The 21,442-nt window shown below is 40.5% G+C and overlaps 1 protein-coding gene across 2 annotated transcripts in view; it reads right to left on the bottom strand.

Moving 5' to 3' along the window:
* Nucleotides 1–21,442, bottom strand: part of PRKG1 (protein kinase cGMP-dependent 1) — a 508,829-nt gene that overhangs the window by 12,556 nt on the left and 474,831 nt on the right. For both annotated transcript variants that reach the window (XM_056352515.1, XM_056352514.1), the window contains exons 10-13: nucleotides 20,951–21,047; nucleotides 7,176–7,315; nucleotides 3,016–3,105; nucleotides 476–617 (exon numbers count right to left, since the gene is read on the bottom strand). In XM_056352515.1, coding sequence (XP_056208490.1) covers nucleotides 476–617; nucleotides 3,016–3,105; nucleotides 7,176–7,315; nucleotides 20,951–21,047 — 469 coding nt within the window. The remainder of the gene's footprint in view (nucleotides 1–475; nucleotides 618–3,015; nucleotides 3,106–7,175; nucleotides 7,316–20,950; nucleotides 21,048–21,442) is intronic.

Here is a 21,442-nt window from a genome sequence, read left to right as displayed (position 1 = left end):
CTCAGGAACAGCAGTGTGCAAACTTTGTTTCACCAGTTGCCTCTAAAGCCTACAGATGCAAGTCCTCCCCATCTCCCACCAATATTTAAAGACAACTATTTTTAAGTTATCTTTTAGTCTTTCAGTAGCTCCAAAACAGCTGGGTGGATTTCTCCCAATGGTCTTTTCTAAACATTTCCACTTCAGGACCACAGATCTGAATTTCAAGCCAGAATTAATGTTTTCCAGCTCAACCGTACTCTGAGCCTCAGTCTGTTGGAGGTTGGGAAAACATCGCAGTAGTGGATGACAACACCCTTGTGTCGATCTCATCTCAGCATCTACTGATGGCCACCATCAGAGACAGGGCCCTGGGCTGTGTGGACTTTGCTTCTGAGCCTCTATGGCTAATTGTGTGTTCTCCTCTACCCCTAATATCAGTTTTCTGGTAGTAGCAGTGTCTTTTTTTGGCAAACCAGATGTTGCAGACACTCACCAGTTTGGCATAACCTCGATGATCCAGAATGAGGTTTTCTGGCTTGAGGTCCCTATAAATGATCCCTTTGGAATGCAAATAGGCAAAAGCTTCGACCACACATGCTGTGTAAAACCTGGTCGTTGAATCTTCAAATGAACCTCTGTGTAAAACAGGAGAGGGAAAAAGGATAAAGTGGTTAGATCTCTTCCCTTACCTGACTTCACTCTGCTGTTAAAATATCTATACAGTTCAGTAGAATCATGCTAATACCTGGAAAGTGCCTGTTGCTAAAGTCGCCTTTATATATAAATGTAATTGCATATCCGTTTTTGGAGTTAGCATCTTTGTCTTCAATCCACCTTAATATCAAACATTAATATCTAAAACATTTTAGGTTTTATTTTATAATTTCATCTCATAGAATTAAAACTTAGAAATCATTATCTTGTAAGCAAAAGGTGATTTTTTTTTATTACAATCTTTGATTTGTGGGTGCTAAGGCTATTTTGAGATGTGGAGATCAAAACTCCTGTACTAATGTTCGTAATGGAGACAAAAGGCAGAAAAATTACAGTTTCTGGAAGCTGAAGTGTTATTTGCAAATTCAGCGTAACCTGCACTTTTGGATCCTTGTTTCAGCACCAGTTTGCAACCAGTTTTCCAAAACCAACCATATGCCCCTCCCTGCTGAGAGCTGGCTGTGGGAGCTGCCTGTGCTCTGAAGCGCGTCTAAGCTAGGTGGCAGCAGAACCACAATTTAAAGCTCAGGGAATTAAAAATAAAATTATCAGGCTCTGACAAAGACTATGAAAAATACAACCTGGCACTGCTAACTTTGCAATGGTTCTTACTTTAATGGTCCCAAGAAGGCATGTCCTAGGAAAAGGAAGAATTGCAGAAAATTTGTTCTTAGTAATTAAAAAAGAATCTAATCTTTGCTTTCCGATCAATCTTTCCAATACATTTCTTTCACTTTCCAAACCTAATTAAATTTATGTTCCAATAATGAGCCTATTACATAGTTACACATAATTTACCCCATCTTCTCCTGCCTTGTGGGTGTATTATGTGCACATCCCACATACACCTGTGCAACCCACCTGCCACCTACCCGCCCACAACCAAACCCAAACACTGTAAGGTCAAACCCTCCCAAGGCAGGAAATACCACGGCCGCATTTGCTTGTGCATTACGGTGCGGTATGTAATTACATGCTTTCCTAATTATATTTTCCATGGCACTTCTGTGTCCCAACAGCATAGTCCTTCTTGCAGGGTATTTGATGCATTATCCTGTTTCCCACTTTGATGAGTGGCCCTCATATAATACGTGTTATCTAGTCTAAAAGTCCATGCAGAACTATTGATTTCCTCCTCCTCATTGCTATCATACCTGACTGTGTCATAAATATTAAGAAATATTAATAGATATTATTTATCAGAGTGCCTCCATGAAACAGGTGGATGTTGCTATTCACAGCAGAGCAAACACTGAAATGAAAAAAATAGGTCTTTCCCTGGGATGGGAAATAGATTTTTCAGATGACTTTGAAGAAATCTGCATCTTTTACCTTGAAAATGCACTTTCCCATAGATTTCATTCGCAACTGTGAACTCTCAGTAATGCCACTGCTGCCTTAGGGCCTTGGTCCAGACTAAACTGGCCACGACAGCAATGTCTAAAGGTGCCACACTAGAAGGACCCTACTTCTGGAGCGTGTCTTTCAGGAACACAGTGAAACTGGCCTTGATATTGCACCTCCTGCAATGCGTGGCTGCCATTCTCTGCTATCATACAGGGTGCCCAAAGTATTTTTTTACCCTTAAGAGAGTCTCACATTTCCCTATCAGGTGCCTGTGCCTCCAGGCAGGCTCACAAATGTGAGAAATGGTACTGGGGACACCAAGGACAGAGCTATACTTTCTATGGTTGCAAAAGGTTGTTGTTCTAGGTCAGGGGTCCTCAAACTTTTTAAACAGGGGGCCAGCGCGCGGATGAAGTGGCAGGCAGCCATCTGCGGCTGCTTGGTTTCCCCACCAACCCCCGGCTGGGGGGTTCTGTAAATACCGAGGGCTGGATTGAGGACCCTGGGGGGCTGTGTCTGGCCTGTGGGCCGTAGTTTGAGGACCCCTGTTCTAGGTGATTACAATTAAAATATGCTGCTGGCTATTTAGGGATACCCCTTAGAGATGAAGACACAGGGGAAGGGCAGTCAAAGTCTTGTCATAGATGCAATTCATCACATGACTGCCACTTTTACCTTCTATATTTTTTCAGAGGCCATGACAAAGTAGCTCTGAATAAGTCTCCACTTACATAAATCCTTGTACATGTTAGATACAACCTGAATCAGTCCTTATTCTCAGGTATAATGGGATTCACTTTGGTTTTAGTCAACTGCATAGGAATAAAAACAGCTCCTCATGTGTCTGCATTCTTAAATCAAATGTAGCATGTAAGATCCAGATTTTTTCCACGAAGGATAAAGACCTTTGATTATACAGAGGCATATTAGAAAATATTTTACTTTGTAGGACAAGAGTTTCTTACAACTCACCTGTCCCTGAGAATTGTCCAGAGCTCTCCACCTAGACAGGCTTCCATCAGCATGTACAGGTACTTGCTGTCCTTGAACGTCCTGTAGAGCCTGTCATTGTTAAACAAGAAAATCATAAATACATCCACCATACAAGCGAAGGCACCAAGCGTTCCCACTTCTCACAGACTGTGCACTTCATCCCAGGACACACCACAAGACTAAGGGTATCTTTCAGAGCTAGTGCTACATTTAAGGAGATCACTTCAACGTCTCTTCTTGGGTGGGAAATATTTCTGCAGAAAAGGATGGGTGGTGAAGCATATCGTGGACCCCAGAAGAAGAGGTCATCGCTCCTCTACGTGCTATATATAAAATCTGCCATTTCTAACGGCATAACCTGACATCCGGCATTTCAGATGTGCTTGAAAAAGACTTCTCCTACCATTTTTTATAACATCCATATCATCTTATTCTCACTAGAGTCCAGCTGCTGATTGGCAGTCTTCCTTCCGTTTGAATTATTTCAAAGGAGTACTGCCTGATTTGTGATTCATTTCAGAACTTAAACTCACTGATTTGGTAGAGTTTAAAGAGAATCCACTGACATGTAGTTGTCTGAAAGTGCTCTTCCTCTTCCTCCCAGGGACTGAATGTAGAAGAATTGCCTAAAGGGATAGACAGGCCAGGCTTTATGAACTTGTCCTTCTTCTCAAATGATATCTAAATTGTGTGGTAAAATCCATGCTCTGTGTTTTATATGACATATTAAATAAATGCAACTATAAAACTATGGAAATAAAAATAGGATATTCAGTATTAGCTGTTTTACTTAATTTTATTGTTGAAGTACTTCTGTATTTCTTGCTACACATGTGGTTATATCAGTGCAGGTTGCCTGCAGGAATGAGCCCACTGCATGTAGATGCTGGAAAGGTTTCTTTGCAGCTGCACTGTTTAGAAATAAATTTTAAAATTCTGAGCTCTGCAGCAGAAAGGGATGCTGAAGGATATTCTGTTATGGGGTAATTGCTGCATTCATGAGAGTTTCCAAGAGTTAAAAATTAAAGGGCTGATGCAACACAATATAAATTAAAATAGGTCATTTTGCAGATCCTAGCTCTTCCCAGCCAGTGATAAATCCAGTTATTAATATCTTTTACAGAGCTGTGTGATGGACCAGGGGGAAAACACAACAGGAGTTGGCTCCTTTCAAAGGCATTCAGTTAAATATTAACTTAAGGTACGTGGCAAAACATCCTGGCAGCTACAGCTTGGCTTCGATACTCCTTTCACATCATGATGCTAGACAACATTTGTCTCCTGTCTGTGTTTGTGTAGCATCCAGCATACAGTTTAGCAGCACTAACCCACTCTATTTTTTGGAATGTTTAACAGAAAAAGATTCCAGTAGCTCAGATGTGATGTAAGCAGGAGTTTGGGTACTGAATATGCTCAGAGCTTATCTACCTGGGAAGTATTCTATACCTAAAAGGTACTATTTGCAGCCACAACAAAATGCAAAGGAAAAAAAAAAAATAAACCAGTGTTTCAGATCTTTCCTTATTCTAGCATTACCTATGCTGACATTTAAAACACCAGTTATAACATGTTTCTTCAAAAAAGTTGGAACAAACTTGCTGACCATTTCATATGGTTAAAATCTCTAGGTTTAACAAAAAATATACCCCATTTCTTGCAAGTTAGACAAAATCTATCTTAATAAACATTTCATTTACATTAAGGTTTACATAAAACTTAACATATTCAAGAAACCAAAATATGAATAATTAAATATTTTTAATTGCTCAGTAATTAAAATGCTACTGAAATAAGGAAGTACTTTCTCTAGTTAAGGTAGTACTGCTGAAAAATTGCTTTCCAGAAAATTTTATGGGCATCAAATCTGGCCTAAAACGTGCAAAAAAATCAAACATTGTTTATTAACTGTAACAATTTACACATGATGAAACCGCACTATTTCAGTAGATCAGTCTTATGTTTGAGATGTCATAATATTTAAATTCATTTTTTATTTATTTTCTTAATCATCTAAATATTTGGACATCCAGTGCAGACATCCACTGCTCAACACTTGCTCTACCAAACCCTGAGCATTTTGTTCTGTGAGATTTTTAGTTTAGCTATGAGTAAATTTTATTTAGTGGTACTTGGCGTCTTCTGCTTCTTTTGCCTGGTTTAATGCATTTTAATAACCAGACTGAACTATTCTTCAAAGATTTTTAACAAACATTTTCATGATGGATTAAGAAAATAATCGAGTTCTTTGGGAATTTTGTCTTGCCAGTTCTCACATCCCAGAGATTGTGTTCTAATTCCAAGATCATTTTAAACCCACTTTTCACCCAACACTTCAAAACACAATTAATCTACCAAAGTGGTAATTTTTCTACCCTAGCACCCAGAAAAGTGTTATCTCACCTGGCCTAGGAAAGGGTATATGAATAATTTTTGGATAGAAACTATAAGACAACTTCAAATCCTTGTGCATGTGCAGTAGAAGTGAGGGGGAAAAGCAGACACAGAGTTTGGTAAACCAGGTATTTTTTTAGCTGTGGGACATGCAACAGTGAAAGGTTGGACTTTATGACTTATAAAGTCCCTTACCAGTGTAGGATTCTCACAGGGTATAAAAATAGTTGAGAGGCTGGTTACTGTGAAGGATGGGAATTATTGCATGATACGGAAGGAAAAGAGCTATGGCAAACACATCTTTTTCTCACTTGCCTGCTGAAGAATAAAAAGTGGGAATGAAGAAGTATTTATTTTATTAGCTATGAATATCAGGGGCTCCATTAGGAAATGTTTGCAGGCTCGGGCTTTTTACTTAAGAGGGGGTATTTCTGGAAATGGTGTCAAAATGCCAAGCCTCTGCTTGGCTGGCCCTGCACTTCACCTCTCTTTACAACCCCATTCCAAGACAACTCAGGCTTCAGAAAATGAATCTATAGGCTGAAATAGCCCGCAAGGTGTATTTGGCTCTAGCCTAGGTAACGGGGACATGTTTGTGAATTGAATATTGTGGCGTGAAGGAAACAGCAGCTGGATAGGATGTTGAGCTGCAGTTGTCACCCATGAATCAGAGGCGAAGCCGTGGGCTCTGGGGGAATCCCAGGGATCAACCCAGGAAGGAAACACCCTCTTAGTGACTGATGGGTGTCCATCCCAGCCATGCACTTGCCTTTGTATTTATCACAGGGGTTTGGTTTCACCCCTGGGTTAGTATGTCTCTCTGGAGCAATTTTTGGGAGCAGGGTTGATCTCCTTTGGCAAAAGGCAAGTACTTCAGGCATCTCTTTGAGGGTGGGATGAAGCGCCCTTGGCTTAGATCAGAGGCTGCCCTTTTAGATGCCTCCAGCTCAGTGAAATGCATTTCCCTGCCAGAGATCTTCACAACCCACTGATCTTACCCTGACCTAAAACATACAAGGAACCACCTCTGTTTCCTGCTGAACAGATACTCACAATCCCTGAAGAGTCAGAGAACTTTGCTTATTAGGGTTAAAACAAAGAAAATGCCTGGCACCTGATTTTATTCACTGAAGAACAGCATCTGCTTAGGTCTGGGGGAGGGATATGGCTTTAGTGCATTTATCCATGATGAGTCAAGGGATGCTGAACTGAATGTATGTAATATACCCTAAAGAGAAGCACTGGATACAACTCTCTATTCACATGGCAGCGCATGATCTCAAAAGATTAAACCCTGCCTTCCAGCTTCCCTTTGTGGGAAGGAAAACTCAGAAACTCAGAAGAACAAGGAAAATTAACCTTGAGCAGGGACAATGCCAAGTAATGGTGCATACATCTCCTGGGAGCATCACCTGCCAGCCTCATCAAGCTCTGCCAAGGCTGCAGGCTGGGGGTGTGCCTGCTCCAGAAGCCACAAAGCCATGTGAGCACAGCACAGGGCCAAGGCAAACCAGTTAAGACTTGAGTTAAGTTTAGGCTTGGGTGGTTGTCCCCCATGGGCAGAGTAATCTCACGTTTACCTGGGAAAGACCTTAGTCCATTCACCCACAGTTCCTTGCAGGGAAGCTATGGCTAAAGGGTGTTTCTGGTGACAGATGGATTACTGCTATGTGATGTGGTTTTATGAAATGCCGAGATCAGCTGTGCTTTGCTCCCCCACGGCAGCGCACAAGGCAAAGGGACAGTACCTCACGATGAAATCTGAGTGCGCGCTCTGCATGATCTGCTTCTCCGAGCGGATGTGCTCCTGCTGCCTTGTGTCCACGATGTGACGTTTCTTCAGTATTTTCATGGCAAACGTTTTTGATTCTTCGCTTTTCAACTGGACCTTGGGTAGAGAAGGCAAACACAATGGTTAGAAGCAGGATGCAAATGCCCTGCCAAGTTGTGACAGTCCAACTGCATGGAGACACAGTTATCCCACTACCCTACCTTCAAATAATTCTTTTCATCTCTTCAGTTATCAGCTTCATGTTGGTATAAACTGTATTTCTAAATGCTTGACCTATTGTTAAATGGAAAAGCCATTTCTAAAAATGCGTTTTAGGGAAAACCCAACTATCAGCATTACTTAGGTCAGATGTTGCTAGCTAACGCACAACTTTCACAAAGCCTTTTTCTATAGCTAGCAACAAATGCACTGGCTCTGGCAGGGAAATGCAGTCCTTGGATGTTTGTAGAGGATGAGCAGAGCTGGCTTTTCAAAGGCACTGCTTGGTCACGTCTTTACTTTTAACCTTAAGCCTCAGCAACCTATTTTTAGCCTGATTTCCTGAGATGAGGTTAAAGGGAGCTGTTTGCTTGCTCGCCGGTGTAACCCTGGTAACTTCTGAACCCTAAGCCATCCCCAGCCTGCTCTGAGGGACCAGTACCCATCCCAAAGACAGCTGGAAGGCAGCCATTCTTTCCACCTTGGACATCCCCTCTTGGTCACCACCAAACAAGAAAGGAACCTCATCACTGACCTACCAGGCCTCTTAGTTTGCTAAATTCCCCCAGCAGCTGCTCACAATAGTATTGCCAGTTGAATGCTTTTTGCCCTTTACAGTAAGAGGTGCCATTTGGCGACTTCTATTTTGGTTTTCTTTTTGGAATTTGGCTTCCGGCAGCAGACAAGCAGCTTGACTGTCATCAAGCCCCATCAGAAATATAGCTTGTCTTTTACGTTAGAAGACAACACTTATGCAATCTCCATTTATTTAGTATAATACCTATTTTTATATTTTCTTGGTAACAGATATGTGGGCTGATATGCGACATGGCACCTTCCACACTCTTCCCAGGCTGCATACCCTAACCTTGAACAGTTTCCTCTGCATCTGCTTTGTTTATGTAAAGGTTCAAGTTGCACAGAAAATCAAGGAGGGATGGTATCCTCAGCATTCCATCTTTGTCAAAAATCAAACTGGTACTCTGATGTCCACAAAGACACATACAGCTTAAGAAAATCAAACCCAAAAGGGCAATTGTCAGCTGGCAAAGAGATTTCCACCACCACCACAAGTAACTCAGAAATAAACCCTAATAAATGAGAGTCCACCCATTTACGGCCAAAGTCTTCATCACTAAGTTCTTCAGTATGTATATATGCATGCATTCCTTTATCTGTTTTAAAACCACTCAGGGTTTCAGCCTCCAGATTTGTGGCTTCTTATTTTCTCCATGGCTGCAAGTATTTCCAAGACCACATGAAACTTTTCTTTTTCCAAAGGGACTATTCTGTATTTTACGCTGAGACTCATAACTATTACCTTTGCATGAAGCCTGTTTGCCATTTAATCTTCAGGAAAACAGGGTACAAAGACCTAAACAATCCACATAAAATAAAGAAAAACATTTTTCCTCATCTATGCAGTAGAGCTGCTCAGTTATTTTTTGAACTGGTGCTACACAGTGCTGCCTTCGCTCTGTGGTTTGACCACAGCTCAAAGCAGAAAGAAATTCTGCCTTTATGGCAGACTGAAAGTGATAAAAGCATTTTGGTTTGGGGTTAGGCTTTGGGGTTTTTTTGTTTCATTTTGAATAAATGGCATATGAACTTCAGCTCAACTGTTTCAAATAAATCATTTGATATCATTGCATCTAAATCAAACCAGGCTGTTTCAGGATAGCAGGGAAAGGAGTGAGGTGACATGCAGGTAATGAAGACATGATGAAAGCTAAGGTAAAATCTGGGCTGAGCAGAACTTATCAAAACTTGCAAAAAAACCCATTAAGGTTTATTATGACTAGAGCATATACTTCTGGAGAAATTATGCCTCTTGCTTTTGATAGTAATCCAGATTGCTTGGTTTCCCATCAGACCTGTCCATCTGGTGATGGACAAGCACAATCAGCTGCAACACAAATTATTTCAAACAAAAGCCTGTGCAAATCCCTATTAGATATTATGGGTCAGATTCGTTTTCTTTCAGCCTGTATTTTTTTAAGGTTAGGTTGTTCACAGACAAATAATAATGAACAATGGAACCAAGAGAGTAGCTCCAGTAGCAAACTTGAACACTTCTTGGTCAATTTGGACATGGAACTTTTAAAAAAAATAATATTTAGCACTCTAAACCTACTTGAAACATAATTTCCTATTTTCCTAATTTTAATCTGTACTAGACATTAGTATTAAAAAAAAACCACAACTAACTGATGGAGACCTGTATGAATAAATTCCAATATTACAGAATAAAGGGTACTACAAATAATTCCCAGCATGTCCACTTCAGGTATTATGATTTTAATACCATGGATTCTGACTACCTGATTTTTCTCTTTCATTAATAAGACATTTCTTTTATTAATTACTGGTTTTTTTTCAGGAATGCCTGTGCACACAATGGAGGGGAAGTAACCTGCTTTCCTATACATACTTGCACTTGTACAGGAAGGAAATTACTAAGAGGAAGCAGAAGGCAGTAGTTTTATTTGGTGTTTCATAATGTTATCAATGCCACAAATGTTTAAATATAGAACAATCAGGTGGCTACAATCAGCTAATGCAAGACTTTGACCTAATGCCACAGGAGAATTTAGATCCATTTTCCATTCCCACTACTCTTGTGCTTCATAAGGCAGAGGATTTGCAAGAGTTTTGATAGTGTGGGGGTATAAATTTGCATTAAATGTGCTGATGCTCCAAAACAAGCTGTAAAGGCACAAAATCTAAGGCTTAAATTTTGGATCAACTGGTGGTCCATCTGTAAAATAAAACCTGCAACTTCTCCTTCTTCAATATGGCTGAGTCCTCTCCATGCTTTGGTGTTTCTGCCAAATGTGGTAATGAAGATGACTATTTTTATGATGTAAATCTGGGGAGCTCCAGGTGATTTCTATAATTCTTACAAACAGTAATTTTTAATATTAAGCTCAATATCATTTCAAAAGTAGAAAAAAAATCCCATCCACAAGTCACTCGGACTTCTTTTTATGTAATAATAATAAAAAGAAGGATCACCATTGAGAATCGGCTGCTGAGAAGAACACTTTGTCCTTCAAGTATAATGAGAAAAATAACTCACAGAGCCACAGAAGCCACAAGGATTTTGACTCGCAGCTCAGAAGAAGGGGGATACATTAGGCAGGAAGCTTAGCCTCCCAAAGACACCCACCACAAAAATCTTCCAAATGCTTCAGAAAAGGGAAAAGTATGCAGTTTTCCATGGAAGGCAGTTTGCAATGAAGCCACCCTTGCTACACAAATCATGAGATCAGCTCTCACTCAATGGGAAGCAACATCTTACTATTTCAAAGGCCCCAGGACAATTGATTCAGTGGAGATCTCCTGGTGTCCTGGGTTTCAATCACTCTGAGTGTAGCTGAACCACTAAGAAGATCGACAAAGGGTAATCACCAGCTTCCATATCTCTCAATCTCTTTTTGCAAGTTAAAAGAATTTCTGGTCCTTTGTCCCCTTTTTTCACTCCTCTCCTCACATTGACCTCACTCAGTCACTGCCCTTTCACCAGCACAAAAATCTCCAAAATTATCTCTCTTGGAGATTCCGCACACTGGCAGTAAGAGCAAACATCAAAGTCACTGAAAACGTCCAGATTCAACAATAATATTAAACCTGCCTATCTGCTGAAAGGCCCAGTGGCAGGGAAAAATTAGAAATAAAATTTATAGCACTGAGTATACTCCTTTTTCTCTCCACCTTCATACACACATTTCAGCTTTCCATTTATGTCCGTCTCATCATTGCACTCTGGCACATGGTCCATGGCTGCAATTCTGCCTCCACCTTGCATGGACTTAATTGCAAAACGCAAAGCAGGCTGAACAGCAAACCTCCACCAAGAGCAGACCCATACTATCCTTTCTAGTGCAATAATCCCCAAAATAGTGAACCCTGGTAAAGCTGTAGTTACTACTGATACTCTCCTGGTCAGATCCCTCCTGGTGAATCTGCTTGAGATCTTGCCCTCTCTGTTACAAATGAACCTCTGGAGGAGGATATAAGCCCTTCCAGTTGTGGAACAGGAATATATTTTCTCCCCCAAAACACAAGAAAATACAATAGGGAATGTAGTTAAATAAATTCCAAACACCACCTTAAAGAGGTGATGTACGAAGCCAGAGAGAGAAGAGGTAAAATTAAATAATTAGGTCATTCTGCAGGACTCTGATCCAGGAAATGAACTGTACCCCAGTGACAAAAATAACAGCAGAAATGCTGTTTATCACTAAATGAACCAACTGTAGAAGCAAAACAGAATAAGAAACAGTTGGTTTTATTTTGCATACGTATGTATTTGCATAGTGATATAAAATACATTGCATATATGTTTATATGAATATCTACTATAAATATAAACCCAGAAATATTTTTGCACAATATTCTGGTCCAAGCACTGTGGTGATGGGATACCACACATTTGGAGCTGTGGCTACATCTTCAACCACCAGATATTAACTGGACAGGGCTACATGAGAAGTCATACCTCCATCTTTTATCTCCCTCCTATCACATGAACTCACAGCAATTGCCAGCCTCATGAAGACCCAGCTATTCCTGTCCTTCACGTGTGACACCCGCCCAGACCTCTGAAGCAAGGAAACCCCATGCTATCGGGGTGGACGGGAGTTGAAGAAAGCAGCTTTCTTCTGTGCTAGCCCCACAGCTGCCTTCTCCCTCTGTCCCTTGTGGTCATGTGGGAAGCATTGTCCACCCAGTGTCATGGCCTTTGGCTGTGCTTCAGTGTTGTGCCCCATTCCCATGTGACCAGGTGGTTTTTTGGCAGCCTGAGTCATCATGACAAAGCTGCCCCTGAGCGAACCCAAACAGATGGGTCACTATCTGAAAATACACTCAAGGAGAAGTTCCCTCGAAGAGGACACAGCAGGGAAACAGCCTTCATTCTGCTGCTAATAAGCTGAATTCACAGGACTATCTTTTCAGCATTGAGAAAATAATGCTGCTTCAGTAAAGAAACTAAAAAGGCCATTAGGAATGGGGTGAAGATGTCTTGGTAGCGAGTTGAGCAGAAGAGGAATGCTACAAGACTGGGACAAGATGAAAGCACAGGGGAGAAGCGGAAAAGAAAAGAAGAGGAGAAGGAGAGGAGGAGAAGGAGAAAAGAAAAGATCCAACCTCTCTTGCTTTTCCAAGTCCTTGTTTCATTAGGTCTCAGCTAGCTCCTCCTGGGCTCTCTCTGCTTATATGAAAATGTTGGAACTGTTCCAAAAGCGTTGCTTTATGGTGTATCAACTTCTGCAACTTCCCAAACATACAGTGGTGTTCTTTTAACACAGCTATAATTCATGTACAAATAAATATGGTTTTACACCTTAGTGCTTTTTCAGACTTTCTGGGAAAATGGATATTGATGAGACAAAATCCAGACCTCAATGGAAAAAAGAAAAAATGGGTGTATCTGTTTCTTATCCTTTCTCTTGCTCTGCCTTTATTTAATATAAATCATATATGTATATTATATATCTAGTCTGCAAGGTGAGCAATTTCCATGCTACTCCAGTGAGAGCTGAACTGATACAATGCAAAGTGACCTTGACAAACTGTAAACACTAATAAATATTTACCAGAAAGTAGAAAAATCCCCCAAAGAAGGTTTTTTTTTCCAGTGAAGACTTGTGAGGTGCCTGAACTTTGCCATACCTAGCCTGAGGATATGCTATTTTAAGTGCATCTATCTCATTCATGCCCAGTCTCCTATTCCTGCATGACCTTCTTCTAGGAGAAGACAGCAAAGAACTTCTGATTTTCTGAATTCCTGTTTACCACAGATGTTGTGCCTGTGAGTTGCAGCTCTTGCATGGCTGTGGGTTTTCCAAGAAGCCCTATGATTGTGGTTCTTTCTCCCAGGAGCTGCAACACACAGTATTTGCCACTATGGTACCCTGTGCAGACCCCTGAAGCCATGGAAGAGCAACAGACCCAAGGGCATGAAAGCAAAGCTGAACACATATTTATATTTGTAGTTTATCCTTCCTTCATTTTGGCAGCTACATAGAGGTGACATCAGGAATGGTGTTTGCCATTCAAAAATCTCCAGATTTCTTCTCACTGATATAATGGAGGTATTTGAACATGAACTTTCACAGCATCTGGACACCACACTCACAAAAAACTTGCTCAGAAGCCTATTCTGCTCATCTTCAAGGGAGCTGGCCATGCTCCCAACTAAATGGGAACACACAGGGAGGAGAGTTTGTGCAAGTAAAAAATATTTCGTTTACTCTGGAGATGTGGCTTTTTCCTAAATACACAGTAATGGTGAGCTGTCAGGAGCTGGACAGAAGCTTTTCTTGAACTCTTGTGTCCATGACTCACAGACAGGTTTCTTGTTGCTCATGTCTCCCATTGAACTACCTGTGTGGGTGCACCGATACCCAACAAAGATGCTTTTCCAAAGGCCTTCTGCTAGCTGTGTGTTTTGCTAAATTATTCGGATATAATGGAGCCAGAAATCTGTGCTGTCATGAAACATGAATATCTTTGTATCATGTTAAGTAACAATCAACTCAACTGCAGCGCTTGGGAACTGAAGTGCAAATGCTTTTGCTTGCTTGGTATGTCCAAGGTCCTTTATTTTCTGCCGCTTCCCAGCTAGATGCATTCGAACAAACAAAAATAGCAGCAGCTGTTGCTGAGCACAGCACTTGCAAGCTGAGCTCTCCTACTCCTAACAGCTGAACTGCTGCATGAACAAAGTGGTGACTTCTCTCTCCCAGCAAAAGAGTACAGCATGCTTTTAGTACTAAATATATTTATGTTCTTTCAGGATGAAACAGATTACCCCATAATAATATTCTTTGCCTTACAACTAGCATTCTTGCCAGCATTTCTTTCTATTTGGGCAAGCGAGGAAGTACCTTGCTCATATTTATGCCTCAAAGCCTGCTCTGGTACTGCAGTTCTCTGTTAGGGTTTTAAAGGTATTTACACGTCTCCTTAAGGCCATATTCAGCCTGCTCTCCTGAGCTAAGGCTCAGGGAGAAATTGTAGTTTGCATATCCAGATTATAAATAGGCTACATGGTGCTTCTCACTATAGCCTTTCCACCTCATATTCAACATCACGTTAGTTTTGGGTTAGCTGTATGCTGTGTGAACAGGCATGGTGATTGGACTGGGTTAGGTTGGCAAGTAAGTCAAGACTAAAAGAAAAGATCTAAGATGACAAGAAAAACCATGGAGTAAAAATTAAGTCTTTAAGATATACTGTAGGCTGAAATTTTGAAGGATGAATCAAGAATTAATAACAAGTGGGCAGCAGGGTCAAAACTGTCCATGACAGTGACCTCATTTTCTTTGAAAATGTCTGAATTCAATTGGTTGGGAAAGCACTAAATGTCACATCACAATCTGAGTGCTGTGGGACTCTACAGGAAAATAAACTGCAAAATTACTCTGTGAATACACCTAAGTACACACCAAAAAATGCACAGTCCTTAGAAACCCTCAGCTATTTAACAATTAAAGTTGCTTCATCAAATACTCAACTGTGCTAAAAACCTGTAATCCTGTGTTCTGATCCTTGTACTGAAAATTGATATTCAGTGCTTGAAAACAGGCACAACTAAGATTTTATAAGCAAAGACATTGGAAATTATATTTAAATTTGTGTCTTTCTGTGAAGCCCAGAGATAAATACTATTTTTCAAAAATGTCTAGAAGGTAAAGGCTAAAAAGCAGTGAGGAATGTAAACTGTTTCATGCATAAAATCATTCCAATAAAAAGTAAATAGCAGAAGAAGGGTTATATAACTAAAATATGCAAAACCAAATGGAAAAACTCACTACTGTGGTTTCTTGAAAACATCAGATGGATCTCAATTCTCCAACCATACATGATCCTGCCCTGCTCTTCAGTTTGGCTTTGCTCACAATAAAGCACCTATTTTTATGTCCTATTCCTGCCTCCAACCAGAGCTGAAGCCTCCGGCTTGACCAGCTCATAACCTGATTTGGCCTCTGACAATATTTGGTGGGCCACAAATGGCTTCTCATCTTTCCAAACTTTGACAACACCCTTTCGATGAACACACAACCTCTGAGAATATGTTTCCATCTACAAAGGATGTATTTAATTCCATTAGCAATTAAAAACCTAAGGAAAACCATTAAAAAAGCTCTGCAGTGGTCCAGCTCCATCTCACAGCATCATTAAAATTATGTGTCCTGAATATAGTTAAGAAGGGAAGGAAGAAAAAAGGCCAAATCCTCATTTTACTCAGTTTACTCAGCTCAGTAGCAGCAGTTTCATTGTCAGATGAATGTGGCGTTTACTCAGGCACCTGATCTTCAAATCCCTTACTTAAATCTCAGTTTCTTCACCTTGACAGCACTCAAAATTCCCATTCTTTCAAAAGGAAGGAGGCGAAAGGATTTCTGACAAAAAAATAATCAAGATGTTTCACAGAGAAGACAGATCTTTCTAATAAAAAGCTTCGTAATAGCTGGAAAAAACCGGTAGCTATGCAATTGGAAAATTTCACTAATAAATATCTGAATTATGCATCTGTCATTCTATTGGAAGACAATTATGTTGGGTTTTTTTCTCGCCATCTAATTAATTCACTAATGGATTTGTTTACCAAACAGGCTAGAGGCTATAATAAATTTGATTGCACTTCATAATCTGTGGCCAGATTTCTCTTAAAACATGAATAAAAATGAAAAATGCTGTACTGTCCATTATATGAAGGCCTTGTATAGCTCCAGTAAAATGTGGCTGCAACAAAGGCTTCGGTTTTATGTGTATGTCTTCATTAATATCCATATTGTAAAGGAGTTTAGCTTTCAGTAGCCACCATCAAGCCAAAATGACTTCAAGGGGGTCTCGTCTAGTATATGACACCATAAAACATTTTCATTAATGGCTTGGATTATGAAATAAGAAGAATGTTATTAACTTTGCAACTATTAAAATCAAGCCAGAGAGGTCTGGGAGCACTTTTGAGAAAAGCAAGGGAATTAAACTAATTTTTACAAATTGAAGCAATGACTTGAAATAAAATGGACACCACTTAGCAGTGGCAAAGTGCTGCCCCTAGCTGTCCAGCTCTATCTGATCAGAGGAAGGTCCAGGTTGGACTAATGTGCCTGGTTTGGGCATCGCTCTAAAGAGGTGAGAGCCAGCTGGAGACTGAGGAACAAGAACTATCACAGGCCTAGAAAGCACAAATTAGATGTAAAGCTCAAAAGCGGCACATTCTTTTAAAGAAAAGAGTTCTTCAGGTTCATGCGATAACAGTCTTCAAACACATACAACCCAGCCTCAAGGGTTGTATGCGTTTTTATTTCAAGCCTACTACAGGCTACAGCAGGGAGATGTTAAACATTAGGAAAAACCTTCTTAGGAACATCCTTCCCTGAAGACTTTAACAAGAAATTAAGGAAAACTGTTCAGAAGTGGTTAGGTATACTTGACTCTGCCTGGATGATAATCTCTTCAGGTCCCTTCCAGCCCAAGGTTTAATGGCCACATAGTTGAAGTGTGTGCTCTAAGTGCCACCAACTTCCACAAAACTGCTGAAAGTTAAAGAATATGATTAAATGTTTTGTCAAGTCAGGGCTAAAAACTGAGACTTTCCTTATACTGCCTATTGCCTGCTGCCTTCAGGATGTCCCAAGCCTTATGTTATCCACAGGACTGCAGAAGGCACAGCTCCCTCCAAGCTTGTACGTGCAGGGACGGTGGGTAAGTTTATAGGTTTTCACTGGCGTATCTGTCCTGAGAAGTGAAGAAAGGTGTAGCTGAAAGCAAGTCTCAATCAAGCTTGTGATGGGGTGTGGAGAAAATGCATTATTTTTGTGATTTTATAACAACAGGAGTGATTTAAAATCTCTTTCCCCCATCACCGAGTGATTGTTGGAAGTGATAACTGTGTAAATCAATGTAATGAAAAGGCATGTGTTCAGGCATGGACCCGATTTTCAGTCTACCTGTGCTCAGCCATCACTGACATGAATTGATTTCGCAGCAATAATGACTCTTATCCTGTATGTTCAGATACTACAATACATTTATTTCAGAGCTGTCTAAAATAATCTTGATTTAAATCCAAAATAACTGACCTGGGGCAGATGATTAGAAGCACAGAACATAAATAAAAAGGAAATTATAGAACAAAGACAAGAACAATTAAGTTCAGGAGAGATGATTTATGAAGGCTGAGGATACCTGACCTACATCCCTGTCCTCTGCAAAGTGGTGCTTTGTGGGACATGAACCTGAGATGACACTCCCTGTTTCAATGTATTATTGAGGCACCTGGATCCCAACACAGAAGATGCTTAATTGACATGGTGCTGAGAAGCTGAGCTGCAAAAAATAGTGGATGCATCTGTTAATCCATGCTATTAAAAACCAAAAAGTCTGCTCCTACTGTTTTCTTTCTGCCCTCCTAGGAGAGGTGCCCACCAGCTGGGCAAGCCATGTCCCAGAGCAGCTTGCACCTACTTGGCAGCCGCCTGAAATGCAGGAGGGTTGTCCTAGGAATGTGGCACCAGGCAGCCTTGGGCAGACTGTGGTCTCTGCAACCTGCCTGTTTGCTTTGCAAACACTGAGGATCACACAGGCCCTGCTATAAGTGAACAAAAGCCTTTATGTGCTCTTGTTCCAGTGGCAGAGCTGATCCCTGTCTAAAATAGCACAGCCACTACTCAGCTGGTTTCCCCCCTTGAGAGAAGCCTGGATAAAAGTTGATTCCTTGGTCCAGATGTGGATGAAAAGGAAGAACAGCATCCACAATGACAAGATAGGTTTCAAGAGGCATCAGGTAGCCATCAAAAAAACTGAGCAAATGACATTCAACACCAACGGAAATATGTGGGAAATGTCTCTTGACACACAAAAAATACAACTACTTAGAAAAGCAAGACAAAAAGATATTTCCACCTGTAATCTCCACAGAATTGAAAACAATTGAAATTTTAGGCTGTTTCGCCTAAAAGTCATGTACTTGTGTATGAATGCATTGAAGGCGTGACCTCTCCAAACAGCCAGCATTCACAGAAGTGCCTGGAAAACCAGCATGTATTTATACAAACCACACCCAAAAATTAGGAAATTAAAATGCAGACCAATGGGAGCGTTATTCTTTCTTGGCCAGCAAGACTCATACAAAGTCCTAGACATTCCACTTTCCAACCAGACACCAGCAGTTGCCCTCTTAAAGGGTATGGAGATGCCTTGGGCAGCGCTTACCCACAGCAGCCAACATTAAGCTATGAAAATCCTCTTCCTTGCAATGTGCTTTATTTATTTGATCAATTTTACTCTTGAAAAGTGCAAAGATGTGAATGTTTTCTAGGAAGAAACTCCAATACTGCTGTACACTAGCAGGCACACTAACACACTTAGGCAATAAAAGAGTCAATCCCTCCAATACATTTTGCATTAATTCATTTTTTTAGCCTTAAATCACAAAACATATTTTTCATGGAGAAGACAGAAGCAAGAGGTAGCAATTATAGGCTCGATTTTGACAAAAAAATATATTTCTTGTTTTAATAACAGAATTTCCCTCAGTGGTAAAGAAAAAAAATAAGATCTGGAGTGTTAAGCTAAATGTTTAAGTATCTTTTATCCTTCTGTGTGCAATTCAGTATTAGTCAAGGACTACAGAAAATTACTTTAACCAGTATTTTTCTGCTTAGGAGAGAGGCACTCACCCCTGAAGAAAACCCCTACAAGGTGATGGAAATATTTTTCTCATCAGTAGCCTTTGGCAGGCTGCATAGGTGACACCAGGGCTTAAAGGAGGCTTCTGAGACTTGGACATCTCCTAAGAATTAAATATTTCTACCTGATTCTGATCTGATACACTGAAGTGACAGAACACATCCACCTCTGCACACCCAGCCAAGTGTCACACATTGCTAAGATTTAGTTTTTGTCAACAACTTAAAGCTTCCAAATTAATTCTGTGAGCAGCCAGAGGTAGAGGACTGGCCCACGGCCATCAGTAACAGTCCAAATTGCTTTCATATCTATGTGGTTTGAGGGTCCCATAAGCAACCCCTCATGAATACAAACTTCTGCACCTTCCCAGGAACATCTTGAGTTTTCAAACATCTTGACAGCGTGCATCAAAGAAGTCTTAAATATGAAAAAAAAAATCTCATAAGCTTCAAAACGAGCCCCAGACTGGTGGGTCCCTCACTACAGGTCACCTCAGGTAGAGAAGCTAGAGGGGATGTTAACTCAGGAGACAATTCTCCTGAGCTTTATGCTATTGTCAAACAGAAGGTGAAGGGCCTTCAGAAGAGAGGCTGAGTGCAACCCGAATTAAACCCCTGCTCTAAAGCACCCTCAGCAGCAGATGGCTATAGAAGGCGTGGGGAAAGGACAGCCTTCCCAGGCTATGGAGGAGCTCTTGTGACTCTCTTCCAAAACAACAGTTGCTAAGAGCAAATAAATAAATAAATAAATAGATAAGTAATACATACAAACCCAAACCCCAGGAAGGGACCAGTGTTCTCACATACACGCTACGCTCTCTTCTGCATGATTTTACATACATCCAAACAGGGAAAGTCAGACACAAATCACATGGAGTGAGTTGCACTTTTAACACAGAATTTACCTGTTATGTCACAAATAATCACCCAAACACTAATTTTGCTAGTTTTCCAATTCCCAGCCCTACACATGTTTTTCCCTCCCGCAGGGTTATGGAGCGGGGATTTCCCCCAAATGCTGTGATGGCAGCAGTAACTGTTCCCTTTACTGTTCCTAATTTACAGGAGTTCCTAACATACTGTACAAGTGTCCAGTATCAGAAGCTCCTCTGTGGTCAGCACTGTGATGAAAACTAAGCTCCCTCTTTCTATTCTAAGTTTTTAGTTTTATGTGATATTACAAACAGGTCATGCAACAGCTACCATTTCAGTCTCCTCCTGCTTGGACTTTATTTTAATGAAGACTGCAGAGCTCTAAATCCAAGCAGCACAAAAAGCAAGCTCAGATCTTGTCCTTTCTTTAAAATTCTGCAAAAAATAAGTAGTTTTCTGTGAAGTGTCATAGTTCAGACATTGAATGTACAGCTTTCATGACAACCAAGTAGAACTATCTCTAGACCTGAATTAGAAACTACTTAGAAGAGACATTGTACTATTAATCCAGCTTTGGTTAAGTAAAATTTTAGGCTGCTCTTTCAGTCTTAGCCCTCACCAGCCACAAAATTATTCAGGTTGTTTTTAAAAGGCAATCAATGCCATAAACACAGGACCACTTGGAGAGAGGTGTGTGCTTATCTCTCAACTTAGTACGTAAATACTTCCTGGTAACTGCAAAGCATTTATTTGTATATTTTTATTTATCAGGAAATGTAATTCAGCTTTCTTCAACCATCAGAAAACATGTAATCCCATCACCTAATTTTCTTCCAGGTGATAATAACAGGTGATTATTCAGGTGATAATAACAAAGAAAAATTGAAAGACTTGTAACACAGTATTTATTCTAGGACATCACACAAATTTTAAAGAAAAAAAGTTCACCTACCAGCTCAACTCGTCCAAACCCTCCTACTCCAAGGGTGTCAATGATGTTGAAATCAGACAGTTTCAGGTTGGCGAAGAAGGCAGCTTCGGCTTCATATCTGGATTTTTTTATGCGAAAAAATGGAAATCTCTTAGAGGTGCAAACATGAGTACTGTGCAATACCATACCCAAATGGCATGACTGTGGAACAGCTTTTACCTGCTTAATTTCCATCTTATCTCTTACAGTTTGCTTTTATTCACACTCATCGTTTTGCTGGTCCCAATTATAGTATTGCTCCGATGTGCACGGTTTTCCAAGTGAGAAAAGCAAACATACCTACTGCATGCCTACAATGCAAATGTCTGGTACTGCAATTCAGCTCCAGTTACCCAGCAAATGCTACCTTTTGCCATTTTCTATTGATCTTCTTGTGGGTGGGTGTTTTTTTTGGTGTCTTTAAGTATTTTTGGAAGATAGTGTCTCTCATAGGAGTTTCTCTTATCCACAGGC

The sequence above is a fragment of the Falco biarmicus genome, chromosome 9 (assembly GCF_023638135.1).
Source record: "Falco biarmicus isolate bFalBia1 chromosome 9, bFalBia1.pri, whole genome shotgun sequence".
Taxonomy (NCBI): Eukaryota; Metazoa; Chordata; class Aves; order Falconiformes; family Falconidae; genus Falco; species Falco biarmicus.
The sequence above is the reverse complement of the archived record's forward strand: the minus strand, read 5'-3'. Positions and strand labels throughout refer to the sequence as shown.